This window comes from Pleuronectes platessa, chromosome 11 (genome assembly GCF_947347685.1).
Source record: "Pleuronectes platessa chromosome 11, fPlePla1.1, whole genome shotgun sequence".
Lineage (NCBI taxonomy): Eukaryota > Metazoa > Chordata > Actinopteri > Pleuronectiformes > Pleuronectidae > Pleuronectes > Pleuronectes platessa.
This window is the reverse complement of record NC_070636.1, coordinates 18,925,096-18,950,419: the sequence shown is the minus strand read 5'-3', so window position 1 is coordinate 18,950,419 and position 25,324 is coordinate 18,925,096. Positions and strand designations below refer to the sequence as shown.

Genomic DNA, 25,324 nt, shown 5'->3' with positions numbered 1-25,324 from the left:
GTTCCTCGGCAGAGTTAATCACACATAAATTCTAAGAAAGGGCAAAACCATGAGCTGTAAGAAAAGCTTTATTGTTCTCAAACAAAGTGTTTTCAATTATATTATGAAGCAGTTACACTATATTCTGTCACTTATTTATTCAGGTTTTCACTTTATTGTGCGACACGTGTGCTTTTATCACAAATAAAAGTCACCTGAACAAGAGGCCACAGGGCATTTATTGATTCATTTTGTGCAACAGTGGACAGAAACAATGTCACAATGTTACATTCACTTCGGCGAAACTTGGTTACAGTGGTGACGTGTTTTTTTTAACAATTGAGCTGAATTCAAGAGCTGAGAAATACCTCGTACGAACTGTACGACGGGAAAGTGTTTCAAGGCATTGAGAGATTTTTTACAAAACACTGGGATGTCTTCAGATACACCAGTGGTCCTCTTCTACCTAGAAAGTACTGAGGTCAAATATTAGGTTGGAACAACATGGCACACTACAAGTAGGCTATGCAGAACACAGCACCAGTTACACTTGCCAAATGTGCAGCAAACTATTCTCATATACTTCCTTGTTTCCGTGTACCTCTCTTTCTGCAAAACAGTGGAATTCATGCAGGGAAAGAGGATATAAGTACTGAACTCTGAGCTTGACTAAAAAGTGAAACATTCATTAAGAAACGTACATCGTCAATAGGTCTACTATTCAGCTACAGTCATACATGGTTGTTATAGCTCGTCATGACCTGCATATTCAATATTCAAACATCCAAAGAAGTTGTTTTTTGAGACAGACGAATGTGACCACTGTCTATGTTCACTGCAACAATAACACGATATCAGATGACTCACCATGTTTAGTACATGAAGTTACCAAGTGCCTTACAAGATGTCGGGTAATCACATCGAAGGAAGAGACCCTGGAACCGTTTGATTGTCTTAACATGCATTAGTTCCCTTGAAATTCATCCAACCCCAAAACTACAGCCGAGTCTTACAATGGTTGGCAGTGGGCCCCTGTACCACATCTGGTCCATTATTTGTTTCTCGGTTGTTCTTCATCCAATCGAAGGATCTTTTCAGGAACAGCCGTACATTCACAATACCTGAAGAATCCTTAGAAACTTTGTGTCGAGGCCAATTGTTTTTTCTTCCTCCATAAACGTTCCTGCTGCGTTCACAGGGAGAACCAAAGATCAAAGTGACAGCGTTTACAGGGTGGCGTTACCTGAGTGTGCAATAGTTCGACCATCAAACCAATGTCTCTAGCGGTCAGTCGTTCAGTCATTAAACAGTCATTCCTTGGTCTCGCTGCAGGAGCAACACGAAAGCAGCCGCCTGGGAATGAAGAGAAGTGGGAGTGGGGGGGATAATATCTGCCAGTGGATGAATTTCCTTAAGAGCAGGGAGGATCCTCGCACGGGGTCAGGGGACTGCAGGGGGGCACTGTGCTCAAAGAGCGAAAGGCGAAGATGGATGGGTCGTAAGTGTACCTGGGAGGAGGACGAGTGCCCGTCAGGTTCTGAGGACAGAAGGAGAGAGAGAGTCAGTCATGCATCTGTCGGATGTGGGTGTTTAGGTTATTCCAGCCTTTGAGCTTCACTGGATGTAAAATGTTTCAATTCCCTGCCTTCCCTGAGTTATGGAAATATTGTTCAGTTAGAGAAAAAGGCTACATCCATACTAAAATGTGAACTCTATATGTGAGAGCCCAAATGTCCGATTGAGAGGTTCCAGACTTTCTCAGGAGTTTCTTCTGCCGGTTAAAAAGTGTTGATGATGTTTCTGACATGCAACAGAAGCAAAAATGAAAAAACAAAAAGAATACAAATATCTCGTGATGTAAAAGTGGTGCCATACACGTAGAAGAAGCAGATGAAGAGCTCTTAGTGACAAGGGCCGACGCCAGTGTCAATGTGCTGTAAACAATAATCAGGATTTCCGTAGTTGAAGTTCACTGGAAACCAGACCGACACTTGCTGAAAAATAACAGAATATTTAGTTTCTTTGAAAGAGAAAGCTTTTTTTCCTTCACACTGCAGGTGTGCTTCAGCCCCCCCCCCCCCCCCCCCCCCCCCCCCCCCCCTCCCGACAGAGCCGTCTTAGCAGAAACTCTACTCCTTCTAAAATTAGCCCTGGTCATTTTCCTCCCTACAGGAAACGACAGGAAATTACTTTGTTGGATTTGGCAGTGAGGCTGCACTTTCTCCAGAGCCTGCTGAGGGGGAGTGTAGTTTGTGAGGGCTGAGAAAGATTAGGACCCTGAGACAGAGTCACTGCAATTATGAGCTGATCCCATGGATATATGGATAGCTGTAGGTTCTCAGAGCCAAACGCCTCTTTGACAACTGAGGCTGACTGATTCCATTCACTCTCTGGAAAAGTACCAAGTGATGTAAAAAAAAAGAGCTTCATTAACCATGCATATGAGGCTACAGGTGTTGCTATGACTTCAGCCGACATCTTCAGGGATTCAGTGGCGAGCCACAGCAACATAGCGACTGTTCCCAGCACTACTGTTTTATCGACCAATGTTGATATAAACAGGCAAAAAACTGACACGTGGGGGGAAAAAACAAACCGCAGCCCAAGAACAAGTTATAGTGCAGTTAAGATGTTCTCCATATGGTAACTGCGAGCCTGTCCAACTGCAGGGAGAGAGTCGTACATCAGGATGGCTACCTGTCCATATATTACCAGTCCCTGCAGTCACCAAACATGTAGGGCCCAAAAGGGTCACGCAAAGTATGATTCCCTGAAGTATACTGCTCTAAGTTTGTGCAAACGTCAAAAGCAGCAGCTGGAAAACAGGAGTTAAAACACCAGGTTAAAAATATCTCTCTCTGGAGATTTCATGTCGTTTTAAGTTTTTCCTGTTTATCATTCGGTCTGAAGAAACAGGCCTACCAGGCACAGGTCCAGGAGTCCAAGAGTTCACAGGATCCCCTGAACGAGAGCCTCTTTCTGAGGCCTTGTTTCTAATCGTTCTTACTGCTAAGTCAAAGGACTCATACAGTAAACAGGATCTGCTAAACAGGGTTTTTTTATGTCCCTGATCGGGAAATCCTTTAAAATCGGCTCCTACCACGTGTGGCTTGATATTTAGTTGTGTTGTAACTTGTTTGTTTACGCTGCCTTTACATGTGAAAAGATATCCATCCATTTCAAATGATGTCAGTCACTGCTCAAATACAACATATCTTCATCCTGTACATTGATATGGTTGTTAAGAAGACAGCCCACTGGAGGGCAGCGCAGAGTCGAGAGTTCCTGAGAACAACAAACATGGCCATGGTGGAGGAGGTTGTTATAATGTAATGACGGCTGTACCTGGGCCTAAGTGAAGTAATGTCAGTAACATTGAAACTACAGCGCCTTGTGTCTCATGGTCATCTCGCTTGAACTACTGGCTACACTGGCTGCCAGGATTTCTGGTGGTCCTGCTGCGGGTCATTGTTTCACCCATATCTGTGAGATCTCAAAGGGAGTGTGCAAATATGGATAACATGAATGCAGAGTGTGCATAGAATGCTTCTTCTAGCCTAACCCTGTTTCATTTTTTAGCCCTGTGGTGTTTGGTGTAATATTTGTGGTGAGGCCGGTTGTATAAAGTTTCTCATCATCTCCACTGCGAACTAAATGTGTTTGCTTGTAAAAGGGTTGCTTTTACATGTCTGTGCCCATCGTCTCATAATCCATCTTGCAGTGTTGGATGAGAGACTTGCTGACACTCTAATGTCTGTGCAGTAAATCTGGAGCTATCACCAGCTTAGCTGAGCAAAGACTGAAAGCTAGGTATAACAGCCTGGCTGAGTCCAGAAGTAGCACAAATACACCTATGAGCAATGTTTTCATCTACCTCTCAGCAGATGTTAAAGTACTACTTTAACATCTGTTTGTTCTCATGCTAGGATCACAACTGTCCTTCAGTTACATTCTAAGCCATGTAGTTTATCTCAATCAAAGTGGAATGCAGCCCATTTTCCTTATTGGCCTTCCACCTTTTTTTCCATATCTGCCTGCACCATTTCTCTCACCTCGATCAATCTTCTCCCTCCTCTCCGACCATTCTTTGCGGTGGCTGAAACCAGACGCCATCACTCTCGCCTCCTACAGCCTGAGAAGCTCTCACCACTCTCCCATTCACCTCCAACCCCTAGAGGGAGGAAGGCCTCTGCAGCAGCATCAGCAGCAGTGGCAGTGGCAGCAGCAGCAGCAGTAGCCACAGCTATATCTTCCTACTGCTCCCCCCCCCCCCCCCCCCCCCCCCACCATCCTCCTCCTTAAAACACAGCCACCATCGTTGACATCCCCAACCCTTCTTAACAACTCCCATGCTTGAATACATGAATCCAGTCTGAAAGCAGGGGCCCCATCCAGATCCAGTGTCGCCTCTGGATTCTGGCCAGGAAACTGGAGGTTTGGCAGATAAAAGGGGGAAAAGAGATAGAAGGAGAGCAGCAACAGCAGAAAAAAGTTGTAACAGAGAAGGAGGAATGGGTGTGGAGTGGCACATGGAACACAAGCCTCCAAGTGGCTCATCAATCCAAACACTCGCTGTGTACTCGCTTCAAGTAAAATCTATGAACTGGAATGTGCCCAATGCCCACAGACGTCACTGACAGGGACAATAACACTACAAACTACACCAGCGAGAACTGAGGATAATGAGCAATAGCAGCATCAGTGGAGCTAAACCGATAGCAGCCAGCCAAGCTATAAATGGAAAATGACTTCATCCCTAGAAATACACCACAAGGGAACCGCACAACACTCCCTCTCCTCGTCCTCCTCAGCTCCATCTCTCAACTCCACTCACTTGTTCTTCATGAAAACACACTAAACGATTATCATCACTTTATATACATGTTTGCACTGATCACACGTACCTACATGGAGGATTTGGAGCAGCCTGAATGCTGCTGCTGCGGTTGATATATGTGGGTGTGTGTGTGTGTGAACATAAACAAGTGTGTGATGAGGCTCCATTGACACTAGCCCACACAACGTGATAATAACGTCACTTCTCTCAACACACTGTGCGTCCTTCTGGAGTGGCCTGCTCTGTGCCAAGATGCCCAGGCTTGTTCCAGTCAGCTCCCCCATCACGCCTTCCTTTACCCGCTACAAACAAGATCAACCCTTATGCAGTGGCAGCGCTAAGTTGGGTGATGATTATTGGACATGGTGTCTGGGAAAACCACTTTACAGGAACTTTAGAGTGACACAATCTTCGGAAAATACCTTTCTGTTTACAAAGCTGCAGCATTAAGGCAAGTAAATGTGCACTTCTAAGACCACTAATGTGCGAGTGCAAAGCTGAGCTATTAAAGGCTGTTGAGTGAGATCAAGAGATCAAACGAACCTGAGGAAGGAAAGAGCACGTTTTCCCTCCTTGTTTCTTTATTTTCAGTATCAGTGCAGTAAACAGTGTTAAGCTTTGCAGAAGGAATCTGTCAGATTTTTTAGACATGTCAGGCTTGGCTTGAGGCATGAAAGCAAACACCGTTGCCAGATGCTGTCCCAGCATGCACTTGGATGGACATCAAGGTTCTGGCAACAAGACTGGCCAGGGTGGGCATTGGGCAACCTTGCAACGTTATCACTGCTGTAATGGACAACCTGATCTGGACTGTCTGTAAAGGCTGTGTGTGTGTGTGTGTGTGTGTGTGTGTGTGTGTGTGTGTGTGTGTGTGTGTGTGTGTGTGGGGTCCAGGTATTATCGTAAGTGTACATGTTGTGGGGACCTAAATCTGTTCAAACAGTCACATTATGGGGACAAAAACAAGTTCCCATAACGTAAATCGTCAAATTTTAACCCCCCCTATCCCTACGACATGTTTTAAGTAGGTTAAGTTTAGGTTTAGGGTTAGGTCTGAGTTATAATGCAGCACTCTTAATAAGTGATATGTGGAGCGCGTATACCTGGGGACCATGGGTAAGTTACTATGTCCATCACAAAAAAATATTTTTATGTAATTAAAAGGTTTAAAAGGACCAACAGCAAATTTGGTAAAATGGGAGTTCCAGCCTAATATTCAATTTCTTAAAGGTCCCATGGACTCTTCCCCGACAAAAATAAAATAAGACAAACCCTGCAAATGTTAACATCACCTTTAATACACATCTAAATGATAATAACAGTTAACAAAAAAAAACATAAGGGTTTCTAATTTAAAAATGGTGGAAATCATGTGTAATAATGCAGCATGATAAAACAATGCCAATATATATTTCTTTTTTGAGTATAAGAATGTAAGTCAATGTTATGTCCTCTGAAGATATGGAGACACGACTGTGTGTGTGTGTGTGTGTGTGTGTGTGTGTGTGTGTGTGTGTGTGTGTGTGTGTGTGTGTGTGTGTGTGTGTGCGTGTTCTATTAATACCACATGTATAAAACCATTCATCACAACTGGGTTATAAACATATCATAAACTGCTAACATTCATCATGACAAAACACGACAGAGGAAAACTAACTCACCCGAATCTTTATGGTCCTCGTTTTCCCTCCGCAATTCTTTTTCAGCAGCATTTTCTGTGAAGAACAAGAATGTACAGTGACAGCTATGGAGGGGAATTCACTTCCTTTTTCTAAACACTGAGTAAAACTCCTGCAGCAGCTTCTCTTTATGAATGAAATCAAAACTATGTAATATTTAGACATTTGGGTCACACTTTATTTTACAGTACACTAAGACGTAACAATCCACACTTAAAATGGCATTACACAAAACTAGAAATCATATGTTCTTCATGCTGCTTTGTAGCTACTGGGGTTGGATAACATAGCATTAAATAGTCTCATAATAACAGTCACAACTGGTGCAGGAGTTGATCCATGAGTAAGCATGTCATATTAGGTCATGTAGTCTAAACCAACAAACTCAGCGGTCCTTTAGAGAACATCAAGGCTACGAGGGACATGTGAAGAAGCAGCCAGATGGGGAGCTATGTCTGGCAGTTTGTCTTTTTAATAAGCAACAAATGGACCTGTAAGAAAATGGAACTATGTAATAAATACATTATCCTCTGAGGTATCAGTGTTTTGTCTGATTGTTATGAGTACTGCTAATTACAGCATTAATTAGTAGAAAGTGTTGTATAGTGGGTTTTTATCTCATATGAGGTTATTTCTCATTTTATGTTATTTGATGTGAAGTACAGGTTGTTGTGTCGTTTTAGAGTAAACTTTGTTTGATAAATGAAATGTTGTTTCTAGTTTTGTGTAATTTCATATGAAGTGCAGGTTATTATGTCTCATTGGCGCACTGTCAAGTGTCCAGTGTGACTGAAACGTATACAGCTCAACAAACAGCAGAATGTTGATTTAGCACATAACTAAACCCCATGATTGTTATTATTACAACCATTATTTGAACATTAAAACACAGACTGAATGATGAGACTGAGAGTTAACACCGGTAGTCAATTAACGTTGGATCGAGGTGATGGAAGAAGTGAGGCAAATCCAGCTGTCTCACTAAACTAAACAGTCGGTCAACGAAGCTTATGCAATATCCTGTCTCCCACTCTGCTCCATGTCCACGCAGCTCCACTGTTCACAAAAACACAGTGGGGGTGGAGGGACCACACAATCATCGAATTGTCTCTTGCCGGGGAGTTAGCTTCTTAGGGGGAAGGGAGCGCAGGGAAAGAATGGAAACACAAGACTCCTGCTGTTGTGATGTGGGGAGAGAGCTGGTGTGCACTTGCCCTCATGCTCACCTCCTGCCAGCTCTTATCTTTTTTTATAATCAATGGGCCAACAGTCCGTTTGGACGCAAGCTGCTGTGTGTGAATTCAAAACGGAAATGTGCACTTTGTGTTTAATTCAGCTGCTCAAAATAAAAGAGCCAGCAAAGGTACATTTTTAACACTGAGTCATTAAATGACTCAGGTTTTACTTGACTCAAGTGATGAATCTTGAAACTTGATTGATGCTTTTTTCCTGCTCTGATTTCATCTGTTCTGTTGTTATTTACCACCAACCCACACCCCTCCATTCTTTACCTACACACACACACACACGCAGACACACACATGGCCATCACATCAGGTCGTGACTCGACAACTAGGAGACTATTTTGGCTTCCTGTTTGTTTTGTAGGTAGAATAAAAATAGATATATTTATATATTTTTTTAAGATTTTGTCTTTATTTTAGTTTGACTTTATGATAGAAGTAGTATGAAGTGTTTTAATGACCTGTGTTACTTATTTATGAATCTTGGTATATAAAAAAAAAGTGCCTTTGGCTCATCCTTCAAAGCTGAAATGTAAACAATCTGTTTATGTCTTGATATTTACAGGAAGCTCAAATGTTGGAGCTTACACTTGAAACATGTTTTTTAATGATTTAGTTTTACATCTCCATCAGCTGATTTTCATGCAATAATGAAATGAATATTTGGAAATGGAAATAATGTATGGGGAAATAAAATGTGCTAAGGAAATGAGGAATGAAACTAAGGTAAAGAAGCAAAATGGCTACATGTAAAAACGCTTACGTGGTCGGTTAATCGACAAGTGTGCATTTCTTTACCTCTAGAAAGTTGAACTATTTGTAGCAAAGGTCCCTCACGTTTCTCAGAAGACCAGTGTCTTCCAGACACAGTTGTTCCCTCAGGATAACCAACAATGGCAGAGCCACGTCTGAGCAATTGGTCATGGATTAGCATGCGTGAGGGATTATCATGGATTAACAAAAATCTACCCGCTGACCCTTTGACCCTGCCTTTAAGAAAGTTATGAGATAGATAAATGTACATAAAAAGGTGGCAGCTCATGCTGGTCGCACTGATGCAGGATGGCCTTAAAGGTCCTGGATCAGAGGTGTCCATTGAGGGGGTCTGGACTCTCCATTTTACAAAGTATTTTATACTAGTTTTTTAATACAACTTTTGATTTATTAGTGGAACATCAAGAATACGTCTACAATTAGGACACCTATGATGAAATAAAATAACACCAAACTTTTCATATGGGTTCAAGTATTAAGAAATACAAAAATTCGTTGATTGCAGTCGGGAACGGCTCCTATACTTTCTACATAAATCAAACAGACTCCTCCTTGTTTTAAGACCTTTTAAATGTTACTCATTCTTTTTGCCTTTCTTCAGTCTTAACTCCCAAAAAAGCATCTATAAAATAAATCATATGGTGTGTAAGTTGAGGCAGACTTTGGAAGTTGTCCAGTTAAGGGGTTAAAGGGAGACTGAGGCTGTGTTTGCGAGCTACCTTTGTAGGCCCCCTATTGTATTCCCTGCAGCACCTCCCATTCCACTTGACTGAGTGTGCGTATACTTACACACACACATACACACACACACACACACGGAGCGACAAACTCACAAGCAGACACAAAAAGACAGGATGATAGACGTATGACCCCCCCCATCTTGCATGTGCACTGACACACGCAGACACTCTTCATCTTTTTTCTCTTCACCCTTCTCGTTGCTGCCCGCTGTCTCTCATCATCTGTTCTTTCCCTCAAAAAACCCCATGGACATATGGACCCCTAAAAACCTGCAGTGTCTCTCCACACACACACACACACACCCTCTCCCATCCACGGTGGCGGCCAACAAGTCTATTGGATTTTAATAATTAGTGGACCAGCTTCTCCATGACTCATTATCGGCTGACGTATTTCTGTTGTTTGTTTAATCCTCCCCTTCTGCCTCCACCCCTCCATCGTTTCCCCTCGCTCGCTAGCCTTTGTGAGAAACGAGGGCGGACATCTGCCGTCCGTGCCTCCATCTCCTTCATCCCACTCCAGCCAGACCACCGTGGTGGCGAGCGTCCGGCTATGGAAAGGCAAGACTTTGTTTGCTTGTGTGTGTGTGTGTGTGTGTGTGTGTGTGTGTGTGTGTGTGTGTGTGTGTGTGTGTGTGTGTGTGTGTGTGTGTGTGTGTGTGTGTGTGTGTGTGTGTGTGTGTGTGGGGTAGTCTGCAGGGACATCATTGTATTTTTGGACCTACTCCTCGGCCCAATATCGCAGTGTGAGCTGTTCAGGAGAGCAGTACAAGACTCATCTGCTGTTTGGTGCTGTTAAGTGGAAAGTACGTATTGCTACGCAGGCAGACTGTATTGTTATCACTACAAAGTTCACTCCTGGTTTAATGGTTTTTTCAACATTAAAAAGGCATCATACAAATGCTTTCAATTATTTGGGTACAGAAAATAAATCTGGCTGACAGGAAGCCACCTTGCCAGGTAGTGAATCAAAATACAAAATACAAAATCAGCAGTTCTCTACAAACACATTGAGGAGTGGCAAAGTGCACAGTGTTACTTCCTTAAGGTGCTCTCCGGGCAAAAGGTCTTATTGAGAATAACAAAGATTTTCAAATACTTGCAAGTTTTGCCTTAGGATTTTACAGTGTAGCACCTGAACAGATTCTCCAATATTGTCATGTTGTTAAAGTTAATAATTTTACTGATGTAGAGTAGCAGCCCCTACACACTGCTCTGAGCCCGACGTGTTGAGCCGAAACAAACCATTTAATGATTATCGTAATTAATGTATAGTTAATATTATGATCTCTATTAGTTTAATGTGATTGAAAGAAGGTGGTGCCAAAAAAACAAAAAATTATGAGACATGTAACTATAACTTGACCCACAAACCTGTTGCATTTTCTCCAGGTCCAGACTAGGTCTCCCTGCTTCGCCGCCATAGCTGTGCCGATATTTTCTGTAAGGTGCTGACTGGTCAAAGTGGGTCAAAATAATGGGCCGTGCCACAGGCTGAACCACCTGCAGCTGAAAGCGCATGGGTGGTGGCTTGAGACTACGTGGTGGGCTTGAGCTGAAGAGCACGGGACTGGAGGAGGCAGCCAGACAAGCTCCTGGCTCGACCAGTGGCCTTGCAGAGGCAGCCGGGGACCCACAGCCGCAGAGGTCCCGCACCTCCTCATCGCTGGAGGCACTGCTGTGGTGATCACTGTGGCGCTGGGGAAGAGAGGACATCCACTTCCTGTTGTCGACGCAGCTGATTCGCTCTAGCTCTTCTTCTGAAGAGTGACGATCCAGATTGGCATCTAGAAGGAGGCGGAGGCGCCGTAACCGGGCTGGAGAGAGGGGACCCTGGTTGTGCTGCTGGCTGGTGGCCAAAGGGGTCAGGGCACAATTTCTCCGTCTCTCTAGAGGAGTCAATAAACAGGAAATGGCTTAAGATCGAGAGGTGGGTGCCATCGAGTTAAAATGTTCTTATCTACAAGCTCAATCATTAAAATCCGTGATAATAAGTAATGATGGAGAAGATTATCATCTATTTATAAACGAAACTAAAAAGTTTGGCAGAGGACACATACCTCTGTCAATCTGTGCCAGTTCCTGGTTCTCCCCCTCTGAGTCATCACTCTCCACTCCCTCTCCACTGCCATGATAAGAAATCTGGAAAAGGATTGAGGGTATAATGTAGGTCAAATACGCCATGTAGAAATGACTGTCCCTCACAAAATCTACTGTGGAAAACATCGCTCCCAAATGCTCCTAAGAAAAAATTATATTTGGATCAATTGTGAATTCTGTTTTCAGTTTCACTGAATCAATAAAGTATTACAACATCCGGTCTACATAGCTTAAGAATTTCAATACTCAAAACAAAAAGCAAAAACCTAAAAGTTGCAGTGATGCAGTGAAAAATAGGGTGAACGAATTCTTCATTCTGAGTCAGGTGCAATGTCTTAGTTCTTTGTAAAGCAAACTGTGTGATACAAAGTTGTAGCGTTGACTAAGTGCAGACACTTTTTTTCCTCTCACGAACTAAACCGACCTAAAATCAATTCCCTGTCTACATCAATAGAAATAATACAGATACCCTGCAGACTCCAACGCTAAGAGTTAAGTAATGCGCCCCACACTCTGTAATTACTACTGCGAGGCCTCGCTGAGCAGCTGCCATCTGTCCTTGTGCGTGTGTGTATGCTTGTACACACACCCACAGCCACACAAACATACAGTGTTCTCCCTTTCTAATAGAGGCACACGCACACACACGCGCGCGCACACACACACACAACCACGTCTCTTCTTTCTGACGCTCTCCAAAAAGAAGAGGGAGAGAGGAGCCAAGGCCTGAAAAGCCCAGCACGGACAGACAGCGTTCAATTCAAACTGACTATGAATTCCACCTCTAGTTTCACACACTCTTCAACAATATATAATTTTGGTGAAATAAAAACCAGATGTCTGCACCACATACTGTAGCTGTATCCTCCCCTTTTCACCTGTTCAATACCAACTGTCACACTGTTAGATACATAAACACTTTCCCTATCAACTTATATTTCATATTTTAAAAGAATCATATGAAGTGGTATTTGCTTTTCAGCTGAACACGAGTTGTGGGACAGATTCTCAATGAACGGCCTTGACTCTTTTGATGCATCACTTCATGAACTCCTTGAGAAAATGACACGGAGGAATAACTGTGGGAAGAAGGAAATGTATTTTGGCTGACTCAGACCTTGCACTGTACACTCCAGTGAATTATTGTTGGGCAGCATCCATGAAACAACTGAAAAAACTATTAAAAGCTCCTGCTGCAGGATACGAGGAATGAAGTGACGCCGGTGGTTCATAAACCTTGTATCTAGATTGTACTCAGCAGAGACACAAATTCAGTGCAAGACGAGACGAGAAAATGAGTTGGAGGTCTTTAATGATCTGAGCATGTGGCACATGAAGCAGACATGGTTTGTCCAGATCCACTCATGCTAGGTTCAAAACGGTTGTACATAGTCTCTTAAATAATCACAACTGTTTTGGGTATAACACGCAATGAACCAATCAGAGTGCCATCTCCAAATCCCTCAGACAGGAAAAGTGACAACTGGGTTTGTCTGAAACTAGCTAACACTTGCGTCGTGCTTGGCACCGGGTGTAAGATAGAGCCCAGTCAGAATTGGCAGCATTAACTTCTTATGGCCTGGAAGTCCGATGTCTCTCCACAGAGCAATCATTCTCTCTGTGAAACAAGAGGAAGATCTGAGCTGACAGTAACGATTCGGCCTTTCCGTCCCCTCGGGGACTTCCTCAGAGATCGTTGTTGATGGGTCTGGACACAGCAGACATGTTCTGTAGCACATGCAGCTCACTTCTAGGATGTGGATTGATGTCCTAGAACAAAGTACTTGTTCATGTGTCACAAAAGGATGTCATAATTTCATGACTCAGACACATAACATTTGTGCTGCTTGAGCCCTCTACTTTCAGTGATTTCCTTACTTCACTGACACACAAATGTGTTATCACCGTGAAACTAAACACCATTTGAATAGCTGTGAAAATATCTAAGATATTTACTACTTATGCAAAGCGAGTGCACAACAACAGGTTGTAAAAAGATCCAAACATGCAGATCTTATCCAGGTGTAAAATGCAAAAACAAGTCATATGTTCCAGTATTTGAATAAATTTTGCTCCCAGTTCTGTTTCAGACAGGAAGTCAGGCATTGGTGTATTTTTACACAGTTGGGGGATGCCGTGACATCAGCGTTCTATCAGTTACTTATATCAAGTTGTAAACTGGTTGTTACAAATAGTGCCTGTACGAGAGAGAGAGAACAAGAATCGTTTTTTGTTTTATTTGTTTTTGTGCACCATATTTGCTATGGTTATCGCTTTTGGTTCATCCTGCTACAACACAAACAGGACTCAGTCTAACTGACATTCAGTTTAGAGTTGGACAGGATGGAAGGGCTTCCCTAAGAGAAAAGAAAAATTAGATTTTCACCATCATACTCACCTAAAACATTGTGCTAAATGACTGCTTCACTGAAATGTGACTTTGTACAAAAAATACTAATGGTGAAAAGTAAATCAAATCAAATCACAAGCTAAACTGCTGCAAATAATTCGTTTTTTTCACTAGTAGTTCACTTGTCGTCTGCGTATTATCATTAAAGGTTACAGACTGGTGTAGGAGCTAGCCTTTGTGAGAAACTTTAATTAATTTGATGCCTTGGATAAAAATCTGATAATTTTTTTTACTTTCTTTCTTGTCTTCTTGGGTTTGTTCTATTTGCAGCACTTGTATAATGCTGTGGTTAAGCCTGGATTGCACCACTGCAACCTCGATCGGCCGCCTCATATTATAATCCTTGCAGCAAAGCATCGATACTCCCTCTCCAGAAGTGTCAGTTTCACATAAAGAGCAGCACAACCCCAGTTGTACAGTGCTGATAAAAAGAAGAAAAAAAAGTTGGCTATAAAACACTGAAGCTGTGGATGTGGTGAATCCACAGTTTGGCCTTCGATGTCCAAAGTACAAAACAGCAATGTGGTTTTTTTCTGCTGCTCCAAAGCTTGATCATTACAGCATTAGTGAAATGTATGAAAACAAAATGTCGGGTAATACTGGCAGATCTATGCTGATGTCTCACAAAAAGTACTTCTGGAAATGTATCCACAAGTACATGGATACAAGTTGTACAAACTACATATTTATGCTACAAGACAAAAAGTACAAAACGTGTAGGCTACATGAATCACAGAAACAGCCCATTCAGAAGTTCAATCCTAACCGCCCACGGGCTTCATCCATGCAAAGGTTTTTGTTATAAAACTGCATTTTAAAGCTAAGAAAATCTCCATCCACACAAGCATCTTTTGGTCCATATCAGTATCAATCCATGTCTATACTGACACACCTGAAAAACGCATATCACGTGACCATTCACGTACACTGGGCAAGTCCCTGCTGGTGTTAACAGGAAGCAGTTTGTGTTCTCTCAAGGAAGTTGCTTACTGATGACAACAAAACTGTCTGAACAGCAACAAGTATGTGTTTCACCTCCTCACTGTGCTTGCATAAGCATTATATCGAACTACATTCAAATGTATATTCAATTGAAAAACTATACTGCGATAATAATAATAATCATTGATATTATTTATGACCCTTATGGGTGGCAGGCGTTAACAATACAACCGTGATGTGTTTTAAGACTTAAATGTGTAAGTGTGGATGTAGCCACAGTCACACCTTTCCACATGGGCTTATTAGTTATAAGCATCACATTCATCTTGAAAACAAACCATGCTGAAGGAGATTTGTTAAGATTAAGAAAAGTGGTGATTCTGCCACATTAGCTTACTAGCCATGAGTCTGGAATAGCTTGAAAACTTAGTAGTTTCTGCAGTCACTTCAAATAATATCTCTTAGCAAACCACTGGTTGTGCTTTTCATCAACTTATTGAGCTACATTTGGCTCAACTACTGCTTTGCATTAAATATATTCCACTTATGTTTGAGGTAAGGATTTGGTATGATAGCAATAATGACACTAGCATGATAGGCCTGCAGGTCGTCTGAGAAAAACTCCCTGGGAACCTCTTTCCAACTTTTTTTCTCACTTGCTCAGGTGTTTTGCAATAAGTCTGACCCCTCACTGAGAAATGGTATTATCATGTTTAATAATGTTTAACAATTTTTAGACAATCATTTATCAGTTTATATTATAGAACTATGTCAGCTTCTTTCAGGGTGAGTCATTACAGACTATATTATTCAGACAGCTGAGACACATAAGCAAAGTGAAAGTGAGACTCCATGAAACTCTGAGGAATAAAAACTGCTTTTGTGCAAACATGCAAAGACGGACAAAGTGTTTGTGTGTCAACAACAGTTGAATGAAATCCTTGTCAGTCCCTTGCAACGCTGAGCAGCTTGCTAAGCTGGATCAATGGCAATGTCACAGCGCACACACACACCACCCAGTTCACACACACATATCAGCTTTGCTCTGTCCTTCCACTCACAGACACGGACACTGACACACTCCGTTCCCCTTGGCTCATAAAAACACACAGCACAGGGTCAGAGGTGGTCGATTCACTTTCACTCACACTCGAGTGAATCTTCCCTGTAGCGGAGCAAGGTAATCTTGATTAGTGTAAGCCCCTGGGAAAGGAACTGTAACAGCGACCGTACCAGGGCCAAAGAGGCCTTTAGTCCTTTCTCAACTGTCCTGTCATTCAGCCCCCAGTCAGCCAGTGACCACTGCCGCACCCCGCCAACCCACAACTCTGAAACTAAATCAAAACAGGACCAGAAACTAAACCGTCTCGATTCAACTTTAATCAAAAGAAAGGATGTCAATAATTAGCGACAAAGGAAATGTGGACTGAAACAAGGCTCACACCAGGCTGCTTTAATCTGGCTGTGTTTCAGATGTTTTCCAGACATGCCTTTTTAATGCATAGTTTCTTTATTACAAATAGTGTCTTATAATTGTAAGCATGCCCTTCACTTTCTCACTAGTACTAACCTTGTACTCATCGTTATTTAAGAGTTTTGATAATGCTGGGCATTGAGAGGTCAATGGAGACATGTTTTAAATAAGCAGGTTTTAACAAACAGATGAGACAATTTATTTGAAAAAGAGATGTCACAGTTTAGACGTCCTGACTTCTATTTCATTGATGTTTTCACATTCCTGTTGGGAAGTATTGTGAGTCCAGTGCTATTGTTATTTATATGAATGATCACCAAAACTTTGACAATAGAATAAGAGATTAAATGAACATTTAAAAAGTTGTTTTAAATCCGCTGTCTCAATATGGGTTGTGGAGTCCCCCGAACCAAGCATCCCACAATAGCTTTAAAACAATAATAAACTATCATAATGCAAGAGTTCAGCACTACTTTAACCACTGGCTGTATAATAAGATGAACAACACGTCTCCATTTCCTCCTAGAGAACAAAAAGGAAGCCAAACTATCTCCTGATACGGGCGCTGCCAATTCGTGCTAGTCTCTGTGAGCAGCAGTTTCACATGCACCTGCCCAACTCACTCTCGAGTCAGCCCCAGCTGTCAATCATGACATTGCACTTGCTTTTCGTAGGATCAAATAAGCATTAAAAAAAATGTATAAGCAAGAATGAGTTTTAAGTCTGCTCATTGACCTCAACTGTTCATGCTGGTTTAAACGTTCATATCAGTCCAGCTTTTGAGCACTTTAAGTGACAGCTGACATTTTAATATGCAGATACAAGAATTGGAATAGTGTACAATGGGAATTCCTTTGTATCAAGCCTTTGTATCAGTGTGACACGCAGCTTAAAGAGCTCTTGTGCTAAGGGTGGGCTGTAGGCACCAGACCCACGACTCACTGTTCAATTTCCAAATCACATGAACCACTTTCAGCAGAGAGAATCCTTCAACAGAGCAAAGCAACAAACACAAACAAAGACCGACAATGGGGATGGCACACTTTCCCCTCGTGTCCGCGTCCAGGCCTTTGAACCACAGTGCTTTGGCACAAAATGGCTGCCATGCGACTGGTTGCAGCTCGTTGACGCACAACAGTGTTTTGGACGGAGCAAGTTAGTGACCCGTGCAGGATACGATTCACCCTTCTGCTCACCAAAAAAAGAGAGGCATTATGCAAACTGGGCAGGCGGTGACGACTGATGAGCACTCACATGGACGCTGTTGTGGAAAACTGGGGCGTAAAGATGTGGTTGTTGAGACGATTACAGTTCATCAGTGAGGTGACTCAGATGTTAGCTTTTTGAAACTTCACTTTTAGTTTCCTGGTGTTTCTTTTCTCGAGAAGTACTTTCTCATCTGAGCTGCAGCGTATCAATCAATCAAACTTTATTTGTATAGTCCATAGTCACAAATCACAATTTTTCTAATAGAGCTTAACAAGGTGGAAACTACCCCAGGAAAAACGTTCTAAATAGGGGTGGAACCAAATATTGGTACAGCAATAAATCTACATCCTGACTTATGAGATATGATTATCAATATGTAGATATAACAATGATGGCACATGTTGACATTGACTTGTTACAGTGTGTTTGTTAAAGAGACTAAAGAAAAAAGTGAGAAAGTCAAGGTAGTGTGTCCATGTGATAGTGGGAGAGTTTGTTGACATGTCACATGTTTGTACAGCAATGTGGACTCTCTCTTTCCTCTTTTTCTCGTAAACATCTGTCTGGGTCCTGCAGAGTGAATTCCTTCGAACATGGTAATGAAGGGGTTCGAGGAGAAAAACCTCCAAACAAACACATGCTTTAATACGGGAACACACACAGGCCCGAGAGCGTGCACCGTGCGCGTGTCCTGTCTTTTAAAAGAGTGCGTGAAAAAGAGAAAGAGAAAGAGGGAGGGTGTCAATGAACTTTCTGTAACCCTGTTCATGCAAGGTTACAAACTGGCAGCTCCCAGTGTTTGAGCTGGCCCACTAATGGAGTCACAAGACAAAAAGTAAAGCCACTAAGTAAGCAGTGGGAGAAGCTACCTTCTGTTTCAAAGCACCTGGAGACAACTAGCAGCTGTAAACAGAGACAGGGACAGTGTCTGAATTATGAGGATGAACTCGGGGACACGTACCTTCAGCTGGAAAGGATGAATCTCATTGAGCGAGTGTCTCCTCAGCTTCTTCGTCAGCGTCTTTAGCATGTTTCAATTCTGACTAGCTTATGGCTTATTCGGGTTTTTCCTACCACTGGGAGTCGGTCGCACGTCGGTCGAGCCAACATGAGCTACTTCTCACGTTCGGAGGAAGGCACACGGGATTATCGCTTCACTTCGAGCGGACACACAAACAAACAACGGAATAGAAGAGACGCGGAGCGGCTTGCGGACTTGTAGCTCGGAGTTAGCAGGAGGGAGACGCATGATACAGCGGAACCGCCGCGCAGATGTTGTTGTTGTCGGCGGCTCTGCGTAAAAAAAATGTCTTATTCTCCACTTCATTTGTTGTGGAAAAAAGTGTCAACTGTGTTTTTGTTCCTCCTCGTTGCCACTCACCGCTCAGCCGCACCGCTTCATCCACTCACCAGCAGCGGACACTTCATGACAATAACAACAACAATAACAACACAAATAATGATAATAGTGGTAATGTGAAGCCGCTCGCATTCAGACATTCACACACACGCACACTCACACGCATACACACAACCGACTGCACACGCCAGCCACACGGACACCCGCAGCCTGAGCGTCCTGCGCTCTGATTGGCTGCAGGGCGTAGTGATGTAATTTTCTCTCTCTCTCACTCTCTCTCTCTCTCTCTCTCTCTCTCTCTCTCTCTCTCTCTCTCTCTCTCTCTCTCTCTCTCTCTCTCTCTCTCTCTCTCTCTCTCGTTGGGGGGGTGACTGACAGAGTTAAAGCTATATTATCTTCTCTGTTTACTTCCTGTTTTACTACTGCATTATCATTTATAGACACAGCTGTGTCCATATGTGTGCTTATCTGTCACTACTTACTGTAATAAAAACACTTATCATAATAATTCTGATAATTTTAGTCGAAATAATAATGATTATAATACATTCACATACACTCGCACAGACAGCTGTGGTTATATGTGTGCTGTGATCAATCTGCTAGTAACTAGTGACATATAGAGTAAATATTTGATTGGAGATTTCTTTATTGGTGTGTATGTGTATAAATAGCAGCACAGGCCTTTATATAAATTTGTCCTTTTTAGTTATTTTCCTATCAGAATCAGAATCAGAAGGTATTTATTGACAAGTAGGTTTACACCTACCTGGAATTTGCTCTGGTTATTGGGGCATACAATGAACATAAAAACACAATAAATACAACACACATAAGAAAAACAATAAAAAACAATATATAAAATAAAAATACATAAAAGATAAAAGATATAAAAAGTAAAGTAAAAAGTGAAATTCAAAATGCAAACAGTAGAACAGTGTCAAATGTGCAATGTAATTCAATATAATATTATATAATATTATGTGTCAATTTAACACATCCTTGAGGTGTGGGGCAGAATAAAAGTTCAAGTAATCCATCTATCTATCCATCCATATGTCTGCCTATAGTATATACGCTGTGAAGCACCATTTAAACATTTAATACATGTTTATAACACACTATAAACGCTATTAGTACATTTTAAGTGTTTATGAATGCACAGTATTTAATAACCATTTATTATTAAGTGCTTGTAACACTTATAATGAGGTGTGCTTACTCTAAAATATATTTTCTATTGATGAGTCGATGGTTTAATATATGCATTACATATATTAAATCATAATATGTTTGATTTTAAGTGTAACATCCTAGAAACTATAGCTGTTAGATAAATGTTGCAGAGTCAAAAGTACTTGACAACATTTCCCTGTGAACTGCAGGCAAAGCATTAAGTTGCATTCTCACACTGAAATAAAGTACACTCTGGAAATAATGAAATAAAGTACAGGCACCTTCTGTTTATGGTAAAACAGTACACCTTCCTGAAACTGCAATATATCACTAAGTGTGAGCATGAGAAGGTGGAGCTGATATGATTTTCATGGTTTGAGAAATTATTAAAACACTTTAATGATCAGATAAACCTAATTTAAAAAAAACACCTTTAGTTCCCACACATAAGCACTGTACATAGGATCAAGCTTGAGAGTAGCTTCAGGGCAGAGTGTGTGTCCATGTTTGGAGCCTGCACTGTTCCACAAATGTACATATATCTGTGTACAAAGTATTTATTTATGAGACCGTTTTCTTAACTTCAATAACCAGTGTATTGTAGCATATTGCAATCGTACAGCAGAAGAAAGGGACCAAAGTGTGTCAACATCATTGAAATCTAATCCTTGAAATATTAGCAAGTGCTTGAAATGATTTCTACATTTCTATATCTGAAAAGCAGCTAACGTTTCCATTTCTGTTATTCTCTCTCACTCTGATGTCCAACAACAACCACAGAGAGAGAGAGAGAGAGAGAGAGAGAGAGAGAGAGAGAGAGAGAGAGAGCGCATCAGGTGTAATTGGTATAAGTGAGGCATCCAGTTTCAATGATGTCATTCTTTGCAACCTCTGTCTTCTCTAAACTGTCTATGCATGTATATGCTGCAAACATGTACACTGCAGTATCGTGTTTATTCTCTGATAACCAATTTCTCTGTCCAAAGGTGGATTAAACACTTTTTTATTAATAAACACTGAATACTCTAAACTAAGTAACTATTATTTATTTTTATTTTATTTATTTTTGCATGGCATTGCTGAGGCTGATTATTAACGCCCTGCTGTGCTTTCAAAGGCTCGTTGCACACCTACTTGTGTGTGAGAGACGTTCTTACTTAAAAGCCCGGGTCAATGACCTGGTAAACTTTCCAAGGAACCTGTGACTTGGCTCCAGGTCAAGGTCAGTGCAAATCCAATTTGCTGCCGAATATAGCCAGCAAGTCAGCAATACTCAAGTCCTGTGTTTGCCTGCAAACGTTTTTTGTGTGTTTTCTGTAAACTGCCTCACAGAAGAGAGAGAGAAGAGAAAAGGTACACAGTACATTTACATGAAGCACTTGTCAAATTCCTTATTGGGCTCTTGTCTTCACAGTTTTGGCCACGCGAGGGCAGCATTTGTATTCTTTTGGCGGCAAGGAATAAGTGGTTTACTTGAGATAAAGGATCCGGATTGCAACGATGGTCACGAGTCCATATAACAGTAATGTATCGGTGTGTAGGAGTGGAGATGCAGTTCAAGTAACCTGCTAATCATCTTGGTTTATTGTGTTAAAAACAATCCATTGTTTAAAAGTATTCAATTTCAGATCATAGATAAAATGTATGTCAACTATTGTTTTGTGACAGTTTCTCTTTTCTTCTGTCCAAAATGATAACATTTACAAAAATTTAAAAAATGAAAATTTCCCTTGTAATTAAATCAAGCTGCACCTAATACACTCAAAGATATCAGTTCGCTCAATGTGATTGATTATTTTCTTCATCAACAGCCATGAATTATTCCCTGGAAAAACAGTTAAAATGTCAACAAAAGAAATAATTGATTCACCGCGAAAATGTTATGAATTCTTGCCTGGCCCATACTGTATCCCTCCACCAAGTACAGTGGAATTCTTTTTTATTGCATAATCTTTCTTGAAAGCAAACAAACAAACATCCAACGCTTCCTCCTTGGTCGAGGTAAAAATGTTCTTCTCCTAAACTACATATAAAGTGAATGCCTCTCTGGCACATAGCTGTTCACTGAGTCAAGTTTAACCATGTACCCAATACCCAAATAATGTCTAGACTAAATAAACAAATTTGTGGGCCCGTTTGACAAGAATTAGCCTCTTTTTTTGTAATTAAGAAACACACACACACACAAACACACACACACACGTCGCCATGCAATAATTTCCTAGGGGCATACTCGTAACCATTGTTACTACTTGCCTAACCCTATACCAAATTAACCTCAACATAACCTTAACTTAACCTTAGCCTAACCCTGACCTTCAAGCAGTTCTTCACCTTAAAAAATAATGATATGTTATGTGAACTTGCTTTTTGTCCCCATAAGGAAGGAAATGTTGCATTGTGGACAGCGTAACCAAAACCTTATCCTCACCCTCAACTATGACCAATACATGACTAACCCCAACCACTATTCACTTGTTACCCCTAACTGGGCCTGACAAGATGCTATGCTAGAAAGGGTCCTAAAGAGTTTAAAAAAACAAAAAAAAACAAGTACACACACACACACACACACACACACACACACACCATCTCTGTTGTTTTGATGTTGAACCTCACCATGTGATCATGTACAGTTGGTACACCGGACTACACACCCCTTGCTGCACATTGCAGTGTTGCATTAGTGGAGTTCAAACGTCTACTTGAGTAACTGACATTTCAATCTAGGGATTATATCCTAGATGTTCATGTTTGCAGTTGTTTGCAACAGCAAACAAAGCTCGTGAGCAAACAACGGTCTTGTTTGCTCTCTGCTGGCAGCTCAGTGACAGTGCACAGATCCCTCAGAGCCGAGCGTGAGACGGTTGTACGTGCTAACAAATGTTTGTAGAGTGTAGGAGGGTGAGAGAGGTGTTTGTTCATACCTCTGTGACACTAAAAACCTCAAGCACATAGCCCATTTATCCTGACATGACATCACAGGGTGGTGGTAAAGGCCAGAACCTTTCTACTTTTAATCCTCTTTTTATTGGTCAAATTTGAATTTTACCTATAAACAAACACAAGAAATTAAGTTTACGTAAGAACGTACATATAACCACAATGTATATTAATCCCATCCACCTACATACACAACTAAGACAATTACACATGGAGATCTGCACTACGTTTCTCCACATGTGACTGAGGGTCTGAGCATTGTCCATCATCTTGTAATAATCATGCACCACTCTCAGGCTGGCCTTCTATAGCTTCTGGAGAGGAGAGGAGAGGAGAGGAGAGGACAAGAGAGAAGAGGAGAGGAGAGGAGAGGTCATGCCCTCTGAGCAGCAGCAGCAGGACCAGACAGCACCTATAGGTGATGCTGTGTCACCTCCCATCAGCCACTTTGACCCAGTGTTGTCCAAATATGGTTTAATCTCATATTCAGGAAACACTGTTTGACTTGATGACTGCACAGTCGGAAGAATGTGGGGGCAAGAAGTGATGTGAGCGTGCGGACGTGATGTCAACATTTTTCCCTCTCCCTCGTCAGTTATTTAAACATTGCTGAAATAGCTGATGACAAATCAGTCGGCTGACCTCTGAGCGTCATCATGTCTGTTTTTAGTCATGTATACTGTGAAACCTCGGCCCACTTGGCCTTGGAAGTCCTTGTCTTTCTCTTCCCTGCTGCCTGCGTCGCCCACGCTCTCCCCTGGATAGCGGCGGACGGCCACAGCCTCTCCACTCGCCCCCACTCCCCTCCACTCTTCCCTCACCCACTGACCCACTGGCGGAAAGCGTGGGGACCATCTGTGGTGGAGAGGCTACTTTTAGTCTCCCAGGCTGCTATTTTCTCTTCACTGTACGGCTTTAAAAACACAGGCCGACTTACGCAATGCTTGTCTCACTCCCTGCTTCTCTCTTGCATTGCTTCACAGGTTTGCACAACAGTGCACTTGGCCTGTGGCAACACAACTTTACAGGAAGAATGGCTGTCAAATTTAGACATGAGAGGATTTTCTCTTTTCTGAATAAATGGAGGAATAATTGGAGGAATCGGACAATCGGAAATAGCTGCTCATGTCGAGAAGGGAAATCATATTCAGAACCAGTTCAACATCTGTGAAGCATAATCATATTCTATTTTACAGCATGACCTTACAATAGTTATAATAATATTTTACAAAATTAAATTTGATTTTGTATCATTATTAGATTTTACCCTTTTAATTTATTTTACCTCTTTCAGTCTGTTTAACCTTTTTATTTTATTATTTTTACCTCTTAAATTTTGTTTGAAAATAGTTTTGATCTGTGTTATTTGATTTTGAAGTGTAGTCCCTGTGCAGCCCCTTGAATCTATCTCTGTGCATGGAAGGTGCTTTTACCTTGTGTTGCCTTATGTGTACAAACTCAATGCTGATGATCGAGTCTGATCGAGTCAACAAGTCAGTTTATCTACTTTGAGTTCACAGTTCAGTTTTAAATAGTTTAATTTGATTTCCTCTGTCCACCTAGATTAGACTTTGATGCAGATACGATATTTAACAGAATAAAAAATAACATGATTGGAATTACAGCATCCGTCATTGAAACTGAAAAGATATAATATAAGCAACTGTACAACTGGTGACACACTGTTGATATTTGAGTGAGGCTGTATTTAAGCTCAGCAGTGCCTGAAGCTGTAATGATAACAGTGAGCTAACATACTCACAATGACAGTGCAAACACACTGACTTATTATCACTAAACTCAAAGCCGATGTAATGACTTCGAAGGTATTTGATCATATTTAAAGATCTAATAATAATAATTTCTAGCTCGTGGCAATGCTAGATAAACAGAGGATTACAAAGGAGGGTATTAATGTGTGGCCTAAACTCCATGGAAACCTACAAGAGCTGATGAGAGCTAGCATTTAGAAATGCAAATAACAACATAATGACGGCATGAGAGAAGTAATAGGATCACTTAAGTCATTAGGATTCACTGGCCTGTGAACCATTAATGTCTGAACATTCAGCACCAGTCCATCTGGTAGATGTTGAGATATCTTATTCAGTAAATTGCACTGGATGAAAGGTCACTAGCATTCTTTAGCTGACTTTTACAAAGGTTGTCTCTACCAACTTTAATGGAAATTATTGGGGAATTTCACGAAAACACTAGAACAGCACTCTGGACAGCGTTTACATCCACCGGGGCCCAGCAGTCTTCAGGAAACCACATTTAAATCCACCACATACAGGTTTTTATTTGGATCTGCATAGAATTGCTCAAGCTAAAATATATCGGTCCCATAAACATTGATCCATGAGGTGTTTCCATCTTGCAATATTGAAGAAAATAAAAAAGTTCCCCAGATCTGCCCCTTTTCCAAATTCCACACCAAACTTAAATGGGTACTTT

The 25,324-nt window shown here is 41.5% G+C and overlaps 1 protein-coding gene across 2 annotated transcripts; it reads right to left on the bottom strand.

Moving 5' to 3' along the window:
* Window positions 1–50: 50 nt before the first annotated feature.
* Window positions 51–18,977, bottom strand: si:dkey-16j16.4 (uncharacterized). Of its 2 annotated transcripts, XM_053433905.1 has the most exons (6): window positions 18,770–18,977; window positions 18,350–18,681; window positions 11,314–11,395; window positions 10,628–11,142; window positions 6,478–6,531; window positions 51–1,516 (listed from the first exon to the last, which is right to left on the bottom strand). In XM_053433905.1, the coding sequence occupies exons 2-6, from the start codon at window positions 18,416–18,418 to the stop codon at window positions 1,391–1,393; spliced, it is 846 nt and encodes a 281-aa protein (XP_053289880.1). In that variant the 5' UTR covers window positions 18,419–18,681; window positions 18,770–18,977; the 3' UTR covers window positions 51–1,390. The 2 variants fall into 2 exon arrangements, with proteins under 2 accessions (XP_053289880.1, XP_053289879.1); XM_053433904.1 differs by having other exon boundaries at window positions 18,350–18,977.
* Between the last annotated feature and the right edge of the window lie 6,347 nt (window positions 18,978–25,324).